Source organism: Physeter macrocephalus, chromosome 17 (assembly GCF_002837175.3).
Source record: "Physeter macrocephalus isolate SW-GA chromosome 17, ASM283717v5, whole genome shotgun sequence".
NCBI classification, from domain to species: domain Eukaryota; kingdom Metazoa; phylum Chordata; class Mammalia; order Artiodactyla; family Physeteridae; genus Physeter; species Physeter macrocephalus.
This window is the reverse complement of record NC_041230.1, coordinates 12,469,084-12,491,073: the sequence shown is the minus strand read 5'-3', so window position 1 is coordinate 12,491,073 and position 21,990 is coordinate 12,469,084. Positions and strand designations below refer to the sequence as shown.

Here is a 21,990-nt window from a genome sequence, read left to right as displayed (position 1 = left end):
TAACCATGCCACTTTAAGTCTTTTGTCATTTATATTTATTTATTTATTTACGGCTGTGTTGGGTCTTGGTTTCTGTGCGAGGGCTTTCTCTAGTTGTGGCGAGTGGGGGCCACTCTTCATCGCGGTGCGCGGGCCTCTCACTGTCGCGGCCTCTCTTGTTGCGGAGCACAGGCTCCAGACGCGCAGGCTCAGTAATAGTGGCTCACGGGCCCAGCCGCCCCGCATAGTGGCCCACGGGCCCAGCCGCCCCGCGGCATGTGGGATCTTCCCAGACCGGGGCTCGAACCTGCGTCCCCTGCATCGGCAGGCGGACTCTCAACCACTGCGCCACCAGGGAAGCCCTTTTGTCATTTATAGACAGTCATTGTTTTACTCTGATGCTTTTACAAAAGGAAGATCTTCAAGACGATTCATAAAATAGACTTTTTGACAAATAAGGTTTCTGACCATTGAGCTGGGTAAGAAATTAAAAATTCTAATGGAAAACCTGATGGCTTCATCCAGATCAACAGGAATTAATTACATGGGACTGAATGAACTGATAAATATGATTTATAATTTTATGGCTGCCTGAAATATTACTGGCTTTTAATCTTTGTTTTCCAGAAACCCTTTCCTCTTATGCTAAATATATCTTACAGCAAAATGATAAAGTATACCTTTGTAAACAAAGATGAAACATTTATCTTTTTCTCTCTACCTGACCCCTCCAGATTTTGGCTTCTCCAGCTGACTCCCCTCTGGACCTGATGGCTTATTGCAATCCAGATTAAAACTAGTTATACTAATCATTTTAATTTGCTCTCTCTTTGTGGTTTTCAAACTGTTTATGCTTCGTGTCTTTCTCTGCTATACTATGACCTTATTAATGTTACTAGCTATATTATTTATATCCTGTCTATTTTATAAGATTGCTGTCTCTTGCATTACCCAAGGTGTAATCAGGCCTCTGACAAAATGAATGATGGCTAAATGTCTTAAGGCAATTGATCACATAGACAACTATATAGAATAATTGTAATAGTGCAGCTCTAGGTATAGGAAGAAGCAACAAGGGAAAACATTATCAGGATTATCATAGACTAGTAAAACAGACAATCCAGACAACTTTAGTTTATCAACAGGGCCTAATCCCAAAATAGCATATTGAGTGTCGTATCAATGAAATTCTCCTCTGACCTAGGAATGAGACGTCATAGAGTTGTGATACAAATTGGTCACCAGATGCCTCCCAAACCTTGGTCAAATTTATGACCAACAGGGGGCACTGTAAACAGAGGATATTGCCTGCCATTCCAGTTCTACAAGGATCAAGCCATTAGCCACCGCAGCTGCCCACCAATGATACACCTCAAGGGAATGCAGGATGGAGACAAACAGGCAGAATTCTTTGCTTTGGATACTGGCCCTAGATAGTCAAGACTGCATATCTAAGGAATAATTTCAATGAATCCAGATTCTCGCATCTTCCCATACACAAAAAAGCACTAAAGTGATTAACTTGCGAAATCTGTTCTTTGTAATTCACAGTACTCTCTTGATGTTCAACTACATTTTTCTTTCCAGCAACAGCAAGAACAAACAAAAACAAAACAAACAAAAAAACCTGGTGTATATCTTTGTTCCTCTCTTACCTCTTTGGAGCAGTTCCTCAGAGCTATCTGAAGGCTCCCAGGCTACATTCCTCAGTAAGATCCCTGAACAAAACTTAACTCACAAGTCTTCAGTCGTGCGTTTTTCTTCAGTTGAGAGTTCCAATGGATAGCGCTGCGTATGTGATATTCAAGCAAACGCTAATTTATTCTTTTTTATCCTATCAAGGAAATTGTGCAAGGAAATGCCACACATGTGCTTAGGAGGTGGAGGTATGAAACAGATTCAGTCCCTGATCTCCCTGAACTTCTGGGGGGGACAGGGGAGAATGCAGGTCATTTCAAAGTAGCGGGTGAAAACATTGAAGAAGCTGAGGAAGCCCTCAGGGGAGTCGCTCGCCCAAGCCTTGTGAGAGAGGTGCAAGGCTAGAGCAAGCCTTAGACCCCAGTCTGGGCATTGTGGACATTTTGGCCCGGATCGTTCTTTGTTGTGCAGGCTGTCCTGTGTACCTATAGCATGCTTAGCAGTATTCCTGGCCTCTACCCACTAGATGGCAGTAGCTCCCCTTCCCCAAGTTACGACAACCAGAAATGTTCCACATGGCCCCTGGTAGAGAATCAGCTGATATTCTCAAGAATAAGGACAAGTTACCCAGGCAAAGAGGGTGAGTGCCTCTCTGAGGCAGAGAGAAAGGACAGACTATCACCTGGAAGTATATTTATAATAGATGCCATCTTCCAAATGGACACATATTTCCATCTTTCACGTTCATTATTCTGAATCCTAAAAGCAAGAACATATTGCAATTGCAATAGAATAATATAAACAACAACAGCAACAATAGCTGGTGTATTTGAGGTCTTCATGCTATTGGTCACTAGCCCTCAGTAAGAGAAGGAAGTGGATTTACACATTGGCTGTCTGAATCCAGAATGTGTGCTCTTACTTACAACACTGTAATTATCAGTTTGTTCCAACAGGAAAAAAGATAAAGTAACGCAGCCTTGGTCACAGAGTTAGAAAGTGACCAAGTTGTGATTCAAAATCTAGTGGGTTTAGATCCCCGTGCTGACTCATAACTCTGCGAGTGGAATCAGAACCCTTCAATGGTAAAAGATCCTGTTTGCAAAGGAACAAGTGACCCTAGGCCGCACCCCGAGGCATGCGGAACTTCCCCAGCGAGGGATGGAACCCGCCGCGCCTGCGGTGGAAGCACGACGTCTTAACCAACGGACCGCTAGGGAAGTCCAACCCTGGGATATTTTACAATACTTACTAGTTTAGGAATCAGACAATGTTTTAAATGTCCTTCGACAGTGGAATCGAAGTTGTCAGTGTCCTGCTTATTCATTGGTGCGTAACAAACAACCCCCAAACTCACCTTGGAAAAGAGGTTGGCAAATGTTTTTTGAGAAGGACCAGATAGCACTTGTTTTCAGCTTTGAGGGTTATAAAGTTTCCGTTGCTACTAATCACCTCTGCCATTGTAGCACGAAAGCACCACAGATAAGACATAAATGAGTAAGTGTGGCTGTGTGACCCCGAAAGTTTACTTACAAAAACAAGTCATGGGCCAGATTTGGTTCACAGGCTGTAGTTTGCTGACTCCCGGCTTTAAATGCAATCCCATGGTTCTGGGGGTTCACTGGGCTCAACTAAGTGGTTCTCATTTGGAGTCTGTCATCCTGCGGCAGCAAGATGACACCTGGGCTGCAGTCATCTGAGGCTTCTTCACTTGCATACCTAGCACCAGGTGGCTGGGATAGCTTGTGGCTGGTTGGGCATCTCTCTCTCTCAAAGATGCCTCTCCACGTGGCTAGCTTGGGCTTCCTCACAGCATGGCGGTCCTGCAGACAGTCAGGCTTTTTGGTGACTGGCTTTACCCAGGGAGAATGTTCCAAGAGACTCAGGTGGAACTTTCAATGCGTCTTGTGATCTGAACTTAGAAATCCCAATCATCTCTTCAGCCTTATTCTATTGGTTAAAACCTAGTCATGGACCCAGCACAGACTTGGGAGGAAGGGACTACACAAAGGAATAAATGCTGGGAGGTATGGTTCTTTGGGTACCATCTTTGGCAATGAGCCAGCCATTTGCTTTTGGAGATAACTTGCTGACTTCCAGATGTTGATATTCTTGTGGCCCAGTGAAGATCACACAAACTCAGATTTAATAAGGCCAGGATATAAATATATACCTTTATGTGATCACCGCTTATAGCAGAAGGTTTTAGACCTTCCCTCAGGTAAATTGTTTACTCCAGAAATCCGAATAGGGTGTTATTGATAAAAATTCACTTGGCTGTGAGGATACTAGTTATTTGATGTTTTTCTCAATGCTTAATAGTGAAGCCCTCCAGGAGTGAAGAGTTGATAGACATGGAGAGAAAGAAACATTTCTTCTGGATAATATGTGCGCATTATGGGAGGGTGTGTTAACCCCTAGCCAGGCTGGGTTCAGACAACTCCTGGGTCAGTCTCAGGCCCTGGAGCATGGATTTTTCACTCCACACTTTCACCTGTACTCTTTCCTAGGTCAGGAGTCCCTGACACTTGGGGTCCAAACTCTACATACGGGCATGTTCCCTTTACATTAGGGATTCTGCTAAATATGTTTACTTCTACTTTCTACAAACTGATAAAGAACTATTATCAGGGCATATTGTCATCTAGTTCCCTTTGTCCATGCTTATCGTTCTTTCTGCTCCAATAAATAGCATATTTGGGCAGGGCATTCTTACCTGCCTCTACAGTCCAAGCCTGAACATTGTACACTCTCTCTCTCTCTCTCTCTCTCTTTCTCTCTCTCTCATCTGCTATAGACACTTGATCTGGATTTGCAGGAGGAGAGAACACAAGTTTCACATAAATTCCATGTCTAAGCCTTTAGTTCTGGCTTCATTTGCTAGAGGAGTCCTGCAGCTCTGAGATTTTCAGTAATGGTCCTGGTATCAATGAAAGTGGTACATTTTTCATGTGCCTCCTGATCCTTGTGCAAATAACTCCATCGTAGAAGAAAACAGACCCAGTGGTAGGAGTTAAGAACTGGAATTGCCTGGCATTTAATAACCATTCAATAAGGAGGAGTTGCTTTTATTGATGACTCCTATTTTAGTCTCCCATCCCCAGGAAGCTGCCTGGGTAGCTCCTACCCCTTCATAAGGGGAGGGGACAATATGCCCTGTTTCAATCCAGGGTTCCTAATTTATGGGATTTCTTGCAAGAAGCCATAAAAGCATAGACCAGATGAGACAAACAGAATAACTACAGTTTGTTTACCTGACTCTGACAAGTCAGCAGGTGAAGCCAAAGATCAGGGATGCCCAGAGCTCACTCCTCAATCCCCCCAATGTCTATTCAGTTTTATGTGTTCTTACTGAACTATTGATACTAACTAAAGTCCTTTAATTTCTACCAGTTGACCCTGACAATGTCAGCGATGGTTAGCTAGTCTTATGTGTCAACTTAGCTTGGCTATAGGATCCAGGTGTTTAATCAAATGCTAGTTGAGGTGTTGCTACGAAGGCATTTTGTAGATGTGATTAACATCTATAATCAGCTGACTTTCAGTAAAGGAGATAACCCTTGATAACATAGGTAAGCCTGATCTAATCAGTTGGAGGACGTAAGGGCAAAAACAGGTTTCTTGGAGAAGCCTCAAGACTCAAGATTGTGACATCAAATCCTCCCGGAGCTTCTAACCTTCTGACCTGCCCTACAGATTTTGGACTTGCTAGCCAAATTGCATGAGCCGATTCTTTAACATCATTCAATCATTCAATCAGTCAGTCAATCTCTTATTATTGATACATGAGCTGATTTCTTAAATTGCATGAGTCAATTCCTTAAAATCAATTAATCAATCAGTCAATCAATCAGTCAATCTCTTATTATTGATACATGAGCCGATTTCTTAAATTGCATGAGTCAATTCCTTAAAATCAATTAATCAATCAGTCAATCTCTTGCTGGTTCTGCTTCTCTGGAGAACCCTGATACACGGCCCCTCACCTTATGCCACAGATTACCCCTCTGATCCTTTCATTTATCTAACATTCCATGAATGACTTGAACACTTACTATGTGTTGGGTCCTATTTGGTCCAATGATTTCCCCTCACCTTTTAGGTTTAGACTCAACTCAAGACATGCCACAGTGTCTGGGTCTCCCTGGTGGATATCTAAAATTCCAGGTTATTGATGCCAGGAAGGGAGCTCAATAGCCAGCAAATTCTCAACACAGAAATCAGAACTTCTCTCCAGTTCTGTATAATCCTCTAGGCACAAACATGAACACTTTTTGAGATCACGTACTTTCAAGATTAAGTGCTCAAGCAGTGAGGTCTCTTAATATTATCATGATCTCGAATCTTAATCTAATACTTTCATTATTGGACATTCTAAACACAATCCTCTCCTTAATCAGAGCCCTGTCTCTGAACATTATCTCATCCCTAACCCAGTGTCTCAAACTTTATCATACAAATCATGCAAATAGGTACAGACATGGAAAAACAGTATGGCGGCTCCTCAGAAAATTACAAACTGAACCACCATATAATCCAGCAACCCCACTTCTTGGTATTCATCCAAAGGAAATGAAATCATGATCTCGAAGAGATAGTCACTCCCCCATGTTCATTGCAGCATTACTTACGGTAGCCAAGACATGGAAATAACCCTGGTGACCTCGTTGAAACACAGGTTGCTGAGCTCCATCTCCAGAGTTTCTGACTCAGTAGGTCCAAATGGGGCCCCAGAGTTTGCATGTCCGACAAGTGCCCCAGTGATACCGATTCTGCTGGTTCCCTTCGAGACCCACTAGCTTTAGATATTCCCTGTGGCCAACCCAACAGGGGGCCTGTGGAAGGGAAAGAAAAAAACAAAACAAAACATGGGGTTTGAGTAAGAGAAAAGTAAGTTGGAGTCCCAGTTACAGAATTCTAGGTATACCAGGTGGAAGGTGATTTGAGGTGGTTTCTTTTTCTTTTTTTAATTTATTTTTTTGGCTGCGTTGGGTCTTCGCTGCTGCGCGCGGGCTTTCTCTATTGCGGTGAGCGAGGGCTACTCTTCATTGCGGTGCGTGGGCTTCTCATGGCAGTGGCTTCTCTTGTTGCGGAGCACGGGCTCTAGGCACGCGGGCTTCAGTAGACGCAGCATGAGGGCTCAGTAGTTGTGGCACGCAGGCTCAGTAGTTGTGGTGCACCGGCTTAGTTGCTCCACGGCATGTGGGATCTTCCCGGACCAGGGATTGAACCCATGTCCCCTGCATTGGCAGGCAGATTCTTCACCACTGTGCCACCAGGGAAGTCCAGAGGTGGTTTCTTCTATTCTGCTGTGAGGCATGTGCAGAAAGACCTGAGCAGTTGTGAAGTCAGCAGGAAACTGTGTTCGTTAAAGCAGAACGATGTGAAATTTCCTTGGGTCACATCCAAGAAATGAATTCTAGGATGGATCCAAGATCAAATGTATAAAATGTAGTATAAGTGAGAAAACAAACACCAAGGTTTGCTGTCTTAGCAATGCTTTCTATATTAAGGAACTATCATTATCTGTATTTTAGATTTAGAGAAATGGGAGCTCAGAGTGGTTAAGAGTTTATCATGTATAAAGAAGATGTGGCACATATATACAATGGAATATTACTCAGCCATAAAAAAGAAACAAAACTGAGTTATTTGTAGCAAGGTGGATGGACCTACAGTCTGTCACACAGAGTGAAGTAAGTCAGAGGGAAGGGTAAGCTGGGACGAAGTGAGAGAGTGGCATGGACATATATACACTACCAAATGTAAAATAGATAGCTAATGGGAAGCCGCCGCATAGCACAGAGAGACCAGCTCGGTGCTTTGTGTCCACCTAGCGGGGTGGGATAGGGAGGGTGGGAGGGAGACACAAGTGGGAGGAGATATGGGGATATATGTATATGTATAGCTGATTCGCTTTGTTCTACAGCAGAAACTAACACACCATTGTAAAGCAATTATACTCCAATAAAGATGTTTTAAAAAAAAAAGATAGTTTTTCATGTAGCTGCTAAGTGGCAGAGCTGAGATAGGAACGCTGGCGGTTTCTTTCCAGAGTCTGTGCTTGAGCAGCTTGAATAGTGGGCCCCAAAGATACAGCCATGTCCTAACCTCTGGAACCTATGAAGGTGACCTTATCTGGAAAAACGTTTTTTGCCGATGTAATAAAGTTAAAGATTCTAAGATGAGATAGATCATCCTGGCTTACCCAGGTGTGCCCTAAATCCAATGACAAGTGCCTTTATGAGAGACAGAATAGGAGAAGACTCAGGATTAGGGCTAGGGTTAAGGTTAGGGTTAGGGTTAGAAGGCCAGGGGAAGATGGAGGTAGAGATTGGATTGATGCGGCCACAAGCCCAGGAACGCCTGGGGCCACCAGAAGCTGGAAGAGGCAAGGAAGGATCCTCCTCTAGAGTTTTGGAGAGAGCATGTTCCTGCTAACGTCTTGATTTTGGACTTCTGGCCTCCAGAACTGTGAGAGAATACATTGCTATTGTTTCAAGCCACCAAGTTTGTGCTAATTCACGATGGCAGCCCCAGGAGACTAATACAGAGCTCTTTGATTACATGCTACGCTGCTCTTTCCAGGGCCACAGGAGTCTTCCCTATAAGTTGGTCCCATCAATTCCGTTGTGCAAAGCTGAAGGTGTCTCACATCCTTCAAAATCTCACCCATCTCAGGTGAGGTCTAGGATTCCAGGCCATGTAAGATGCCAGGAAGGGAAGACAGACTCCAGAAACACGAAGTTCTCAAGACAGAATTTAGACCTTCTCTCCTATTCTGTATGATCTTTAGCCACATACATACCGTACAAGAGTGAACACACAATACTGTTGCATTTGAAAGAAATCCAGTGATTTTTGTACAGCTTTGCACGCCAGCCGCTTTGTCCCAGAATTTGCAGAATATGCACATAACGCTACCAGAGAAGTCGAGATGAGATGCAAACGTTTGAGCAGGGAAAGGGTGGAACAGAGAAAAGGCCTGAGGTCATCCTGTGACCCCAGGGCACCAGTGATGGCCGTTTAATGGTACTTTCAGATAGAGCTCCATCTCTGCTTTGAACAGAATGTTCTGGCATCTGAGAGACAGAACAAAGTATCAAGCTCCGCTGCCCACCTCATTAACCTTAATGACATTTACACAGCTCTCATCCATACACAGAGTGCTATTGATTTCTGAGAACCAAAAGGCTGTTTTGTTACTATTTTACTAGATTTACAGAGATCCCATCTGCCGTGCTGGGTGACAGCTATGTGAATCGTCTAGTGAGCAAGGACCCCTGCTTTCTCACAAGGACTTTCCTACAATCCTCTGCTGCCTGCACAACCACATGCTGTGCCCTCATCCCATCCCTGCACCTTTTCAACGTGCTTCCTGCAAGCACCATATAATGCAATTTTGTTCCTTTGAAATAGTTTTTGTTTTCTTTTTTCTTAATTTGGGTGTTTAACTTATTTTAATTGACTGTTATCACTAATACATTTGATCTTACAGCCTTTCAACTGTTTTCTCTTTCCTTAGTCCTCCTGTCTTCTTTCTTTTCGTCTTTGCTTATTATTTGTTGGAGGTTATTTTCCATTGTTTCTTCCCCATTTTTAAAAAGGTGTTTGTGCTGCTTGAATTCTAGTGTTTCTAAGGGAGCTGTAATTGTTAGGAGTCTTTCTCTCATTTTTTTTTAAATGATGAACTAAACGCCACTTTTGTAAGTCCTTGCTCATTGGACTTCTTCTGGTGTTTTTTTTGTTTGTTTGTTTCTGTTTTTGTTTTCTGGTCAAGACCAGTCTCCTTCTTTGCATAGCAGAAGAGCAAGCATATAAAAAAAAGTACGTTTCTCCAAAAAGCTATGAACTTACTTGATGTTTAGTAAGCCAACTTGCTTTATCCATAATTCTTTTTTAAACAGTTTCTTCCCTAGGTTTGTTGAGATATAATTGAATAACACTGTGTAAGTTTAAAGGGTACCATATGATGATTTGATACACATATATATTGTGAAATGATTACCACAATAGGGTTAGTTGCCACCTCCATCACCTCACATAATTACCTTTGTGTGTGTGTGTGAGTGTGTGTGTGTAGTGAAAACATTTAAGATCTACGCTCTTAGCAATTTTCAGGTTTGTAATACAATATTGTTAACTAGAGTCACCAGGCTGTACCTTTACATCCCTCGACTTTTCATCTTATAACTGGAAGTTTGTACCCTTTGACCAAAATCTACCATTTCTCTCACCTACCAGCCCCATGAAGGCTACCATTCTACCCTGTTTCTTTGAGTTTGGCTTTTTAATTTTATTTTATTAAAAAAAATTTTTGTAAACTCTTATTTTATTAAGGGATCCACTTCTATGACTCATGAAGCCCAGGCTGAGTTAACAGTCATAAGTTCTGGAGGTAACGACACCCCACTCTGGACTTTCTGGTTTTAACCACTGTCTTCTCTCTCTACCTTAACCCAGACTCATGAGGCCTCAATCCCTGCCCTCCTATTCCTGGAAGATGGAGTTTGGCTTTTTTAGGTTTCATGTATAAGTGATGTCGTATGGTATTTGCCTTTCTCTGTCTGACTTCTTTCACTTAGCATAATGCCCTCAAGGTCCATCCATGTTATCACAAAATGGTAGAATTTACTTCCTTTTCATGGCTGAATAATATTCCACTGTATGAACACACACACACACACACACACACACACACACACACACACACACACCACCTCTTCTTTATCCATTCGAATGTTGATGGACACAACTGGTTTCCAAATCTTGGGTCTGGCTTTCGGTGCGTACTCACTAGCTGTCTGTAAAAGCTCACTCCTGCCGCCGTGGGGGGTGTGTCCAGGCATTAGGTCACACGTGGGGTGTGCATGTGTTGGGGGGGTAAGGTGTGTGGCATTGCCTCTGGGCCAGCAAGGGGGGTACACAGGGGAGGTGTCCCCACTGGCTCCAGGGTGAGCCTTGCGAGGGAGTCCCTGGTGCCTTTACTGGGATCTGTTCTCTTCTGACCCCTGGCTGCTGTCGCCCAGCTGCTCACCACCCCCAGGTCTTGCCGCTCGTGATGCAGTATCGGTAGACCTCGTTTTATTGCAGTTCACAAATATTACCTTTTTTTTTCTTTTTAAACAAATTGAAGGTTTGTGGCAACCCTGCTTCGAGCAGGTCGATCAGTGCCATTTTTTCAACACAGTTTGCTCACTTCATGTCTCCGGGTCACATTTGGTTAATTCTCACAATATTTCAACACTTCCACCCACAAAAAATTGTGACTCGCTGAAGGCTCAGAGGATGGTCAGCATTTTTTAGCAATAAAGTATTTTTTTAAAGTATTTATTTATTTTTTTGGCTGTGTTGTGCAGCATGCAGGGATCAAACCACTGCCCCCTGCAGTGGAAGTATGGGATCTTAACCACTGCACTGCCAGGGAAGTCTGTAGTAAAATATATATTTTTAATTTTTATTTATTTTTGGCTGCGTTGGGTCTTCATTGCTGTGTGCGGGCTTTTCTCTAGTTGAGGCGAGCGGGGGCTACTCTTCGTTGCAGTGCACGGGCTTCTCATTGTGGTGGCTTCTCTTGTTGTGGAGCACGGGCTCTAGGCACACGGGCTTCAGTAGTTGTGGCACGTGGGCTCAGTAGCTGTGGCGCACGGGCTTAGTTGCTCCACGGCATGTGGGATCTTCCCGGACCAGGGCTCGAACCCGTGTCCCCTGTATTGGCAGGCGGATTCTTAACCAGTGTGCCACCAGGGAAGTCCCCACATAACTTTTATATGCGCTGGGAAACCAGAAGATTTGTCTGACTCGCTTTATTGTGATATTTGCTTTACTGTGGTGGCCTGGAATCGAACCTGCCGTATCTCTGAGGTCTACCTGTACTCTGAATGAGGTGAGAGAGCAATGGGTGTCTTTTGCAGCATCCCCCCAGCTGGGGTAGCCAGGCACTGACTCCCAAACTCTCACTTTCACCCCAGAGAGAAATCACAGCCAAAAAGGTCACCCCTGGCACTGAGCTGTGCCATCTTCAGGGAGGGGTGATGTGGATAAAGTCGAATTGTTCCTCTTACCCTATTCAGTGCATCCAATCTTGCATTTTTCTTCCTCCAACTGTGTGCTGAAATTTCCCTGCTGGACTCCAGGACTAACACAAAGGCTCTCTTGTCTGTGGGCAATTGTGTAATTCAGTGTCCTCTGGGGGCTCCTGGACCCCAGGGCCAAGAGGGGTTGGAGGGTTCACAGGCCACTGCAGTGTCCAGAGCTGGGGCCCAGATCTGTATGCTTATTACTCGATGCACCAGTGAGTGAGACTCCTCCAGGGTCCCTGGGTATAGGTGCTTGTGACAGAACCAGAGTCAAACAGGGTTGTAGCCGACTCCCCAGGGTCCGGAGCTGTTTCCAGGTCTATAGCTGGGACCACAGTTGGTGAGTCAGCTGCACGGGTGTGAGCCTGCCTTCACACAATGGGTCTCCTCGTCCTTGGGCTGAGAAGGCTAGGAATGGGACTTCTTGGATGTAACTTGTAAAATTAACTTGAGCAAAGAGGGAGACTTTATTGGCTCCAATAACCAAACCAGGGAAAAGACAGAGGTAGAATTCCAGATGACTGGAGGTAAAACTGTCCACCCACCACATTCTTTCTTGCAGCATGTGGGCTTTTGCTGCATGGTGGGAAATGAGGCTTAAGCAGCATTTGACCTCCCAGTAGCTTAGCTAACACAGAGCAATCTTCCCTCACCTTTGCCACCAGTTGAAAGAATCATGACTCTGACTGGGTCATGAGTCCACGACCAGGGATACAATTTAATGTGCTAAATCCTGATCCCCTTCCTGGTTCCGTGGTCTGAGGGTTAGTCGGTCACCACTGAAGTTGAACATACTATACCTTCTGACTCAGCAATTCTTATTTTAATGTTACTGAGGCCAAGCTCATAATGATGCCCGCACGACAGGCCAATAAATCGAGAGACATGTTGTTGGGACAAGGAATAGTGACTTTATTCAGAAAGCCATTAGACCGAGAAGACGGTGGACCAGTGTCCCAAAGAACCGTCCTCCCCGAGTTAGAATTCAGGCTTCTTTTTTTTTTTTTTTTTTTTTTTTGCGGTACGCGGGCCTCTCACTGTTGTGGCGTGGCCTCTCCCGTTGCGGAGCGCAGGCTCCGGACGCGCAGGCTCAGCGGCCACGGCTCACGGGCCCAGCCGCTCCGCGGCATGTGGGATCCTCCCGGACCGGGGCTCGAACCGGCGTCCCCTGCATCGGCAGGCGGACTCCCAACCACTGCGCCACCAGGGAAGCCCTCCATTTTTATGAAACATACAAAGGGAGACAAAACTAATCTATGCTGTCAGAAATCAGGCTGGTGGTTAGCCTTGGTGGGTAGTGCCTGGAAGGGAGCATGAAGCAGGGCGAGAAGTGATCTGTTTCTTAATACGGTTGTCAGTTACGTGCAGTGTTTACTTTGTGAAAATTCACATAGCTCTACACACATGACATATGCACTTTGTAAAGTCTACATGTTAATAGATAAACAAAATGTTGTATATCCAGATAATGAACTATTACTCAGCCATAGAAAGAAATTAAGTATTGACACATTCTACAGCGTGGTGAATCTCACCAACATTATGCTAAGTGAAAGAAGCCAGACACAGAAGGTCACATATTGCATGATTTCACTTATATGAAATATCCAGAAGAGGCCAATCCATAGAGACAGAAAGATTAGTGGCTGCCAGGGGCTGGGAGGATGAGGGATTGGAGAATGACTTCTTAATGGGTACAAGGTTTCATCTTGGGATGCCACTGAATTGTTCACTTTAAAATGGTTAATCGGGGCTTCCCTTGTGGTGCAGTGGTTAAGAATCCGCCTGCCAATGCAGGGGACACAGGTTCGAGCCCTGGCCCGGGAAGATCCCACATGCCTCAGAGCAGCCAAGCCTGTGCACCACAACTACTGAGCCTGTGCTCTAGAGACCGTGAGCCACAACTAACCGGCGTCCCCTGCATCGGCAGGCGGACTCCCAACCACTGCGCCACCAGGGAAGCCCTCCATTTTTATGAAACATACAAAGGGAGACAAAACTAATCTATGCTGTCAGAAATCAGGCTGGTGGTTAGCCTTGGTGGGTAGTGCCTGGAAGGGAGCATGAAGCAGGGCGAGAAGTGATCTGTTTCTTAATACGGTTGTCAGTTACGTGCAGTGTTTACTTTGTGAAAATTCACATAGCTCTACACACATGACATATGCACTTTGTAAAGTCTACATGTTAATAGATAAACAAAATGTTGTATATCCAGATAATGAACTATTACTCAGCCATAGAAAGAAATTAAGTATTGACACATTCTACAGCGTGGTGAATCTCACCAACATTATGCTAAGTGAAAGAAGCCAGACACAGAAGGTCACATATTGCATGATTTCACTTATATGAAATATCCAGAAGAGGCCAATCCATAGAGACAGAAAGATTAGTGGCTGCCAGGGGCTGGGAGGATGAGGGATTGGAGAATGACTTCTTAATGGGTACAAGGTTTCATCTTGGGATGCCACTGAATTGTTCACTTTAAAATGGTTAATCGGGGCTTCCCTTGTGGTGCAGTGGTTAAGAATCCGCCTGCCAATGCAGGGGACACAGGTTCGAGCCCTGGCCCGGGAAGATCCCACATGCCTCAGAGCAGCCAAGCCTGTGCACCACAACTACTGAGCCTGTGCTCTAGAGACCGTGAGCCACAACTACTGAGCCCGCGTGCCACAGCTCCTGAAGCCCACGTGCCAAGAGCCCGCGCTCCGCAACAAATAGAAGCCACCGCAATGAGAAGCCCGCGCACTGCACCCAAGAGTAGCCAAAGAAGTGCACAGCAATGAAGAACCAAAGCAGCCAAAAATAAATAAATAAAGTAAATAAATTTCTAAAAAATAAATAAATAAATAAAATGGTTAATTGTATATCCTAAATTTTACCTCAAAATTGAGGTAAATTGTATATTGTAATTTAAAATTTTAAAAATTGTGTAAGGGGAAGTGAGTTTCTCTGACCATTTAGTTAACTTGCCAAAGATTGTACTGTCAGCAATTCATCAGGATTTTTAAAAAATTTTCTTTCTTTCTTTCTTTCTTTCTTTATAAGACTTGGAATGCAGGTTCTTCCCCACAAATGCCCTACTGGTTCCCCTCCCCCTCCCCCACGGCCAGCATTACGTCGATCAGCATTGAGCTTTGGCTGTGTCTTTTTTCAGGAAAAGGAGTCATTCACATGGAAGAGAGAGCAAATCTTTATTGGTCAGGATGATCAGGGGTAGGACGTATTGTGAGAGGCAGCTGATGAATCCCATAACTTCTGCCTCTTCAAGAACACTGAGACTTATCTAAATACTGCGGAAGAAAAAAGAGATTAGAATCAGTATCACAGTCTGTCACCGTTCAAGACAGGATAATCCTTGCTCCTCCCTGATGGGAGATATGGTCTACTTCTAAGAACAAAATAGCATGAATAAGTAGAACAGGAGGAGTGAAAAACATAGGCGATCAGTGTGGCCTAAGGAAGGTGTAAATATTTCTCTCTCACTCACATTCAATATGCCATTATGGATCATTTTAATTTGCTGATTAATTTAACATAAATTATCTAGTCCATTATTTGAACAAATTTATTAAGCTGATAATTTTCAACGTTAAGGAAGTTGTTAAAAACGGTCAGTCTCATAATATTGACTGAGGATAATTTGGAATAACTTAATATTTAACTCACGCAGTTAACACGTACATATTCTTTGACCCAGTGATTTCACTCAGCTATTTTAATAATAATTTTAAAAACCCCTTACATACTTACTAAAAAACCAGTGTACACAGTACCCATTCGGTCACAGCAATATCAAAATATTAAAAACAATCAAATTGTACTTTGATAGGGGAATGGTATATCCATATTGTGAAATTTGATTAAAAGCATGAAGAAAAGTGAGGAAGGCTTAGGCATTCACATGGAAAAATCTCCATAATGTATATATTTAAATGAAGATCAAGTCACAGGACAAAGGGAACAGTATGGTTCACTTACTTTTTAAAAGACCTTAAAATTTTATACTTGTGTAAATGCATAGAATGAACCAGGAAGAATACATCCTGAATCTTCAGTTGTATTTGCTGCCGTGAAAGAGAGGAGAAAGGCAAGGGGGAATGTAGGAGGGAATAGTAGCATTTTACTCTCTATATTCACGTGCTGCTTCAATGTTTAAGTGAGCATTTACTCACATATTACTTGTGTAAATCAAAATACATATTAAAAAATAAAAGTAGGGACTTCCCTGGTGGCGCAATGGTTAAGACTCCATGCTCCCAATGCAGGGGGCCTGGGTTCAATCCCTGGTCAGGGAGCTAGATCCCACATGCATGCCACAACCAAGAGTTCACATGCCACAACTAAGGAGCCAGCGAGCCGCAACTAAGGAGCCCGCCTGCCGCAACTAAGACCCCGTGCAACCAAATAAATAAATATTTTAAAAAATAGGGCTTCCCTGGTGGCGCAGTGGTTGAGAGTCCGCCTGCCGATGCAGGGGACACGGGTTCGTGCCCCGGTCCGGGAGGATCCCACGTGCCGTGGAGCGGCTGGGCCCGTGAGCCGTGGCCGCTGAGCCTGCGCGTGCGGAGCCTGTGCTCCGCAACGGGAGAGGCCACAGCGGTGAGAGGCCCGCATACAAAAAAAAAAAAAAAAAAAAAAAAATTAAAAAAAAAATAAAATAAAAGTAATGCATGTATATAACTACAAACATTAGACAGCATATAAAGTACTAAGAATGTGGAACCTGCCAACAATCCAGCACAAATGTGACTATTATGAACATTTCCTCATACTTATCTGTCTAGGGCCTTTTTTCTATATTTATAATAAAATACTTGTGAGTATTTTTAAATTGTTGTGTTTTCTTAAGGTCGTCTACCTTCTAATATAAACATTGTATCTTGAACATTTTTCGTGTCATTAAATACCAACCTACACATCTATTTTCAATACTCTCTTTTACTGTGACTCTTCTCATTCAGTAACAACTGATGGGTATATTAACTGGGTTTTTTTGGTCACTGTGATGACCGTTACCTTACATACGTATTTGTGCAGTCGTCCAATGTTTTCTTTAGGATACATCCGTAGAATGGCAATTGCTGGGCATCATTATTTATTGACAATGAGAGTTCAAGGTTACCCAAACCCTTGCTCACCTGTAGCAGGTAGGGAGGCTCTGTGTTCTCTTTCAATCTGTTAATTTCAAGGCAGGCTGCCTTCTCCATCCCATTCATCCTTCTGCATTTTTAACCTACTTCTAATTATTGTTATCTTTTATTTTATATGGCTGTGCACTCCACCTTAAATCTAATTTTATAAAAAAAATTGGGAAAGTATGGAACGGAGGGGAAAAAAGAAAGGACGGGAGAAAAAAAGGAAGCCAGAGGAGAATGCAAACACAACATCACACTTACGCTGTGTTAGGCCCAACTTCATAAGCGCCATAACTAGTTACGAATGGTTGTCTATAAAATGCCCATTTAAAATCTATTTAATAGGTAAGAAAGTGGGCTCACAGAGGTGAAGTAAATGGTGAATTAGTGATTAGCCATTGCCGAGTATGGCCTTCCAAAGCAGAAAGGTAGCAGGAGCGTAGGAAGATGGGGTGGAGGAAAAAGTTATTTTCATGCATAAAACTGAACATCTCTCAAGAGGGAGAGTGATAAGCCCTCTGAAAGCCTTCTCTTGAAAGTAGGTTTTCAATATTATGGATAATGTAATTAATGGAACTAAACATAGATTCCTATTTACTTGGCTGCTCGGAAGCTCTGCCCCAACTGTAGTCTCATCATACAGCCTATACAGTGCTAACTTTACCTCTTGCTACATGACTCTAAATTTTCCTTGATTTTTCGTCTATTAACTAAATTTATTATTGTAAGGCTAATTATTTTTAATAGCCACCTCAAACTTTCTGGACCAAGGGAGTAAAAAGGAAAGAAAGGAGGGAGGAAAGAAGGCAGAGAGAGAGAAAAAAACATCTGTTTCTGAGGACCCAGTCTGTGACAGTACTGGGAGTGGTCCAGGAAAGTAGGAATCAGATGGGGATTTGGAGCCGGGTCACTCCCAATCCGTGAGGGCCAGGAGGAGACCATTACTGGTGGTAGGTGAAGAACACACAGCCCCTGGTGCAAGGTGGTAGTGCAATTGTTAAAACTCTCCCTGGAGCTGAACTGGGATGGTATCCTGTGGAGGGGCATACGCTAGCTGGTTGAGAAGTCCCAGGAAAAAAATCACTATACAAACGATGAAATTGGATGGCTATAGCCAGCACCACTGATTCCTTCTTATAAGGTAATAAAAAGCTTGCGGATGAGTAACATCCAATTCAAAGCCGAGATTAGAAACCACAGAACCTTCCTGGCACCTTACCAAGTTGCAAATCTGCAGACCAGCCTAGGAGTGAATAACTATTGGCCGAGCTCCAGAGAAGGTTCAAGAATCAATCAAAGTCAGTTGGGAGAGAAAGTGGGACCCCTCTTTACACAAAACAACACAGTTGCTGTGTCTGGGTCCCAAATGGGGCTTTGACTCTTCTGGAAGCCCAACAAGAAAGGTCAACCCAATCACTCGGTAGAGTTACAATGTGGATAGGGAATGCAGCCGCATGAGTCTTTATCTGCGTGTTACTGGTGTTGTTGGCAATGACCCCAAAGACTTTTCCAAATTAAAGACTTTTCCAAGTTAATGGCTATATGAGTTTTGACAAATGTGTAGAGCTGTGGGTGTGGAAATGAACACTGATTTTAGCCATCAGTATTCACACTGAGTCCAGGCTAAATCTCTTACTTCATCTCTTACTAGCTGATTGGCCGAGATGCCCTGGCTCTCAATGTCCATTTCTACAACCATAAATTTTCAGTTTTGTTGGGGAGAGAGATACCTAGTGGAAAGCTCACAATAGAGTGTATAGCATGGGCTCAGTTAATGGAGATGGTTGGCAAGTGGTCTCTGCAAGAAACTTTATTAAGATGATGGGATTTGACACTGGGTTTGGGTATCGCCTAGCCTCGTATGCTTCAGCTTCCTCGTTTCTCTTCGGGCATAATAACACCTATAATCACTTCCCGAGCTCATCATGAGCTTTGCATGAGACACTACCGTGCACCCAATAAAATCCTCAATATAATTCGAGCATAGAAATGGGTAAACTCTCCAATGTCTGTTGACCACACTTTTCTCCTTCCCATATCTGCTTTTGAATGGAAACTAACCTCATTTCTTCATTCGAATGAGGTCATGGACAAATCATTCAAGCCAGGGGCCAGCAAATTAGAGCCTGGAGGCCAAATCCAACCGACCAACTGTTTTCGGATGGCCTGTGAACTAATGGTTTTCTCATTTTTGAATGGTTGACAACAATGGTTGTACTTCCAATCAGTGAAAAATGAATATAATAGAGAAGCAGACATAATATGTAAATAAAGAAACAAATGGTTGGCAAAAGCCAAAAATCACAAGGTGACTGATATTTTGTGACCTCTGAAAATTATATGAGATTCAAATTTCAGGGCCTATAAATAGGAAATAGTTTTAATGGAATACAGCCATGTTTATTATTATTATTATTTTAATTACTTGTGGCTGTTTTTGCGCTACAAGGCAGAGTTGAACATGGTTTGCACAGCCTAAATTACTTACTAGTTGGCCCTTTATAGGGAATGTTTGCTGACCTCTGATCTAAGCCATCACTAGATGATCTAGACCCCAAGCTTCCCTTTCCATTAATCCAGAGGGTCCCCACCTTAAGAGATCTGTAAGACCCCCATTCCATCCTTCCCCAGCCAACTTACTTGTAAGGAGAGCATTGTTTCCATTTTCCATCTTGGTTGTAATCTTCTGCCAATGAGCATCAACTCCTACTCAAAACATAGCCTTCCTTGGTGCAACTAGCAAAGAGTTTATTTCTGTACAAGAAAGGGAAGGTACACTTTGGGGGATCTGCAGAGAAAGGGTGGGGCAGAAGAAATATGAACATAAAAAGTCTTAAGATTAACCATTGTTACACTAACAACACATGCTTTTTCTACCACACAGAACGGTCTTCAGGGTGGTTAAACCATTTAGAAAAGTCAGGATTTGGACTCAGGATTATCTGACACCCAAAACCATGTAGCCAGCTGCTGTCACTTGCTTCCTGGATCATAGGCATCTAAGACAACCCATCATAGGGACCCTCACCTTCCGCGGTACAGTACCGCCATCTGCCTTGGAATACCTCATCAATAGAACACCAGGCATGATCACTGCGGACGGAGATGCAGCTGTAGTAGATAACGTCGCCATACGCAAATGGAAAGGTACAGGAATGGTTAAAGAACGCTGGAAAAGAGAAAGCAGGAAGAATGTGGGGCAGGCTTACAAAGGGAATTGACTTTCTAACGTCTATCACAACTTATTGGTACCAGCTGCCCCCATATCCACATTTGGCTGGCTTTGGCACAAAATGTATAAGTGACTATCAAAGGAAGTCTATTTCAAGCCGGACCTGGAAGCAGACTGGAGTCCGTGGCTTCCTTTTCATGTAAGTCCTCTAGTGGCTGTGCACCAGATCTCCTAAGGCGAAATTCTAGACTCTTTCTTAGATTTTTCTCTCTCTCTCCTAGAAAAATAAATCTCTTAGCCTGTCAAAGTTAGTTCCTAAGTATCACACAAAGCTATCCACTTCCTTCCACACCTTTTACCTTGACTACTCAGTAGCTTATTTCTGGATGCTTCCAAGCGATTTGTCCTATCTGTTCTTCACACTGTAGGGAGTGTGTTCGTTCTTGAACACTAACCTGACTCTGCCATGCATCTATTCAGATTCCATTACCCTTAAGATAGGAGATAGGATTGAAATTGCTTATGATACCCTCCTTGATCTGGTTCCCAAACACACCTCCAGCCTCACCTTAGACCACCCTCCCCTGTGCTCTCTGTGCTCAAGCTCTGTAAGGTTTCCCAAGTGTACCACCATCTTTCTTGCCTTGGGGTTGTATAGACATGATCTCTGCTTGGCACACCCTCTGCCTGTTTACCCTCCTCTGATGTTCAGCCTAAATGTAAATCTCCATGGAACTCCCTTGAACACCCAGACTATGCCAGGTCCACTTGTACTGAACTTCCAACTTCCCTTATATTTCTTATAAGTTCTTATATTTATTTAACATGTAATGACTTGTTCAGTGTCTCGTTTGTCGGAAGTGACCACACATATCTTGTTCAATGCTAGACCCATGATATCAACTGATAGGGATTGGTCCGTACTAGAAACTTAATAAATATTGACTGGCCCTTCATAAGCCTGAAATAATTTTGATGCAAGATTCATTGATTTTTAGTATTTAGCAATTACTTATTATTTATCAATATACATATTTATATTTTTATTTAATAATTATAGTATTACTTTAAACAAGTATGTTAGTACTTTTATCTATTTTAAAATTTTATTTATTTATTATTATTATTATTTTTGGCCTCGCCGTGCGGCATGCAGGATCTTAGTTCCCCGACCAGGGATCGAACCCGTGCCCCCTCCAGTGGAAGCATGGAGTCTTAGCCACTGGACCACCAGGGAATTCCCATTAGTACTTTTATTATTTAATTACATTGTAATTATTATATTTATCATTTAATATTTTAAAATATTATTTAACAATTTTCTATTACTTAGAATTAGTTATGACTATGTTCACTACTTGTGAGTTAGTTATAACTTATTTATATAATGAACTATTATATAGCTTACTCTGTGCTGGACATAACGTGCCCAATTTACAAAGACCAACACGTCTAATGATATCCTTACATCAGTCCAATGAACTGGGTACTGTCAGCTTTTCCTAAGGTCAGCTTCTCCCAAGGTCAGCTTTGGTCCTCAGCATATGATCCCAATTTATAAACAAAGAAACCCTGCTGTCCACTGCTCTGAAAATAACTTTCTTCTGACCTCATAACCAAGAGGGCAGGCTTCCCCGGTGGTGCAGCGGTTGAGAATCTGCTTGCCAATGCAGGGGATACGGGTTCGAGCCTGGTCCGGGAAGATCCCACATGCCGCGGAGCAAATGAGCCCGTGCGCCACAACTACTGAGCCTGCGCTCTAGAGCCCGCGAGCCACAACTACTGAAGCCTGCGTGCCTAGAGCCCATGCTCCGCAACTAGAGAAGCCACCGCAATGAGAAGCCCACGCACCGCAACGAGGAGTAGCCACAACTAGAGAAAAGCCTGCTCGCAGCAATGAAGACCCAACGCAGCCAAACAAAACAAAACAAAACAAACCAAGAGGGCTACACAGACGTAGAGAACAAAGGTATGGATACCAAGG

At 43.3% G+C, this 21,990-nt stretch overlaps 1 protein-coding gene across 1 annotated transcript; it reads right to left on the bottom strand.

Annotated features, from left to right (window-relative positions):
• Positions 1-19,533: 19,533 nt before the first annotated feature.
• On the bottom strand, positions 19,534-20,099 carry LOC102994248 (binder of sperm protein homolog 2-like). The gene is made up of 3 exons (XM_007112469.1): positions 20,087-20,099; positions 19,863-20,003; positions 19,534-19,622 (listed from the first exon to the last, which is right to left on the bottom strand). The coding sequence occupies exons 1-3, from the start codon at positions 20,097-20,099 to the stop codon at positions 19,534-19,536; spliced, it is 243 nt and encodes an 80-aa protein (XP_007112531.1).
• Between the last annotated feature and the right edge of the window lie 1,891 nt (positions 20,100-21,990).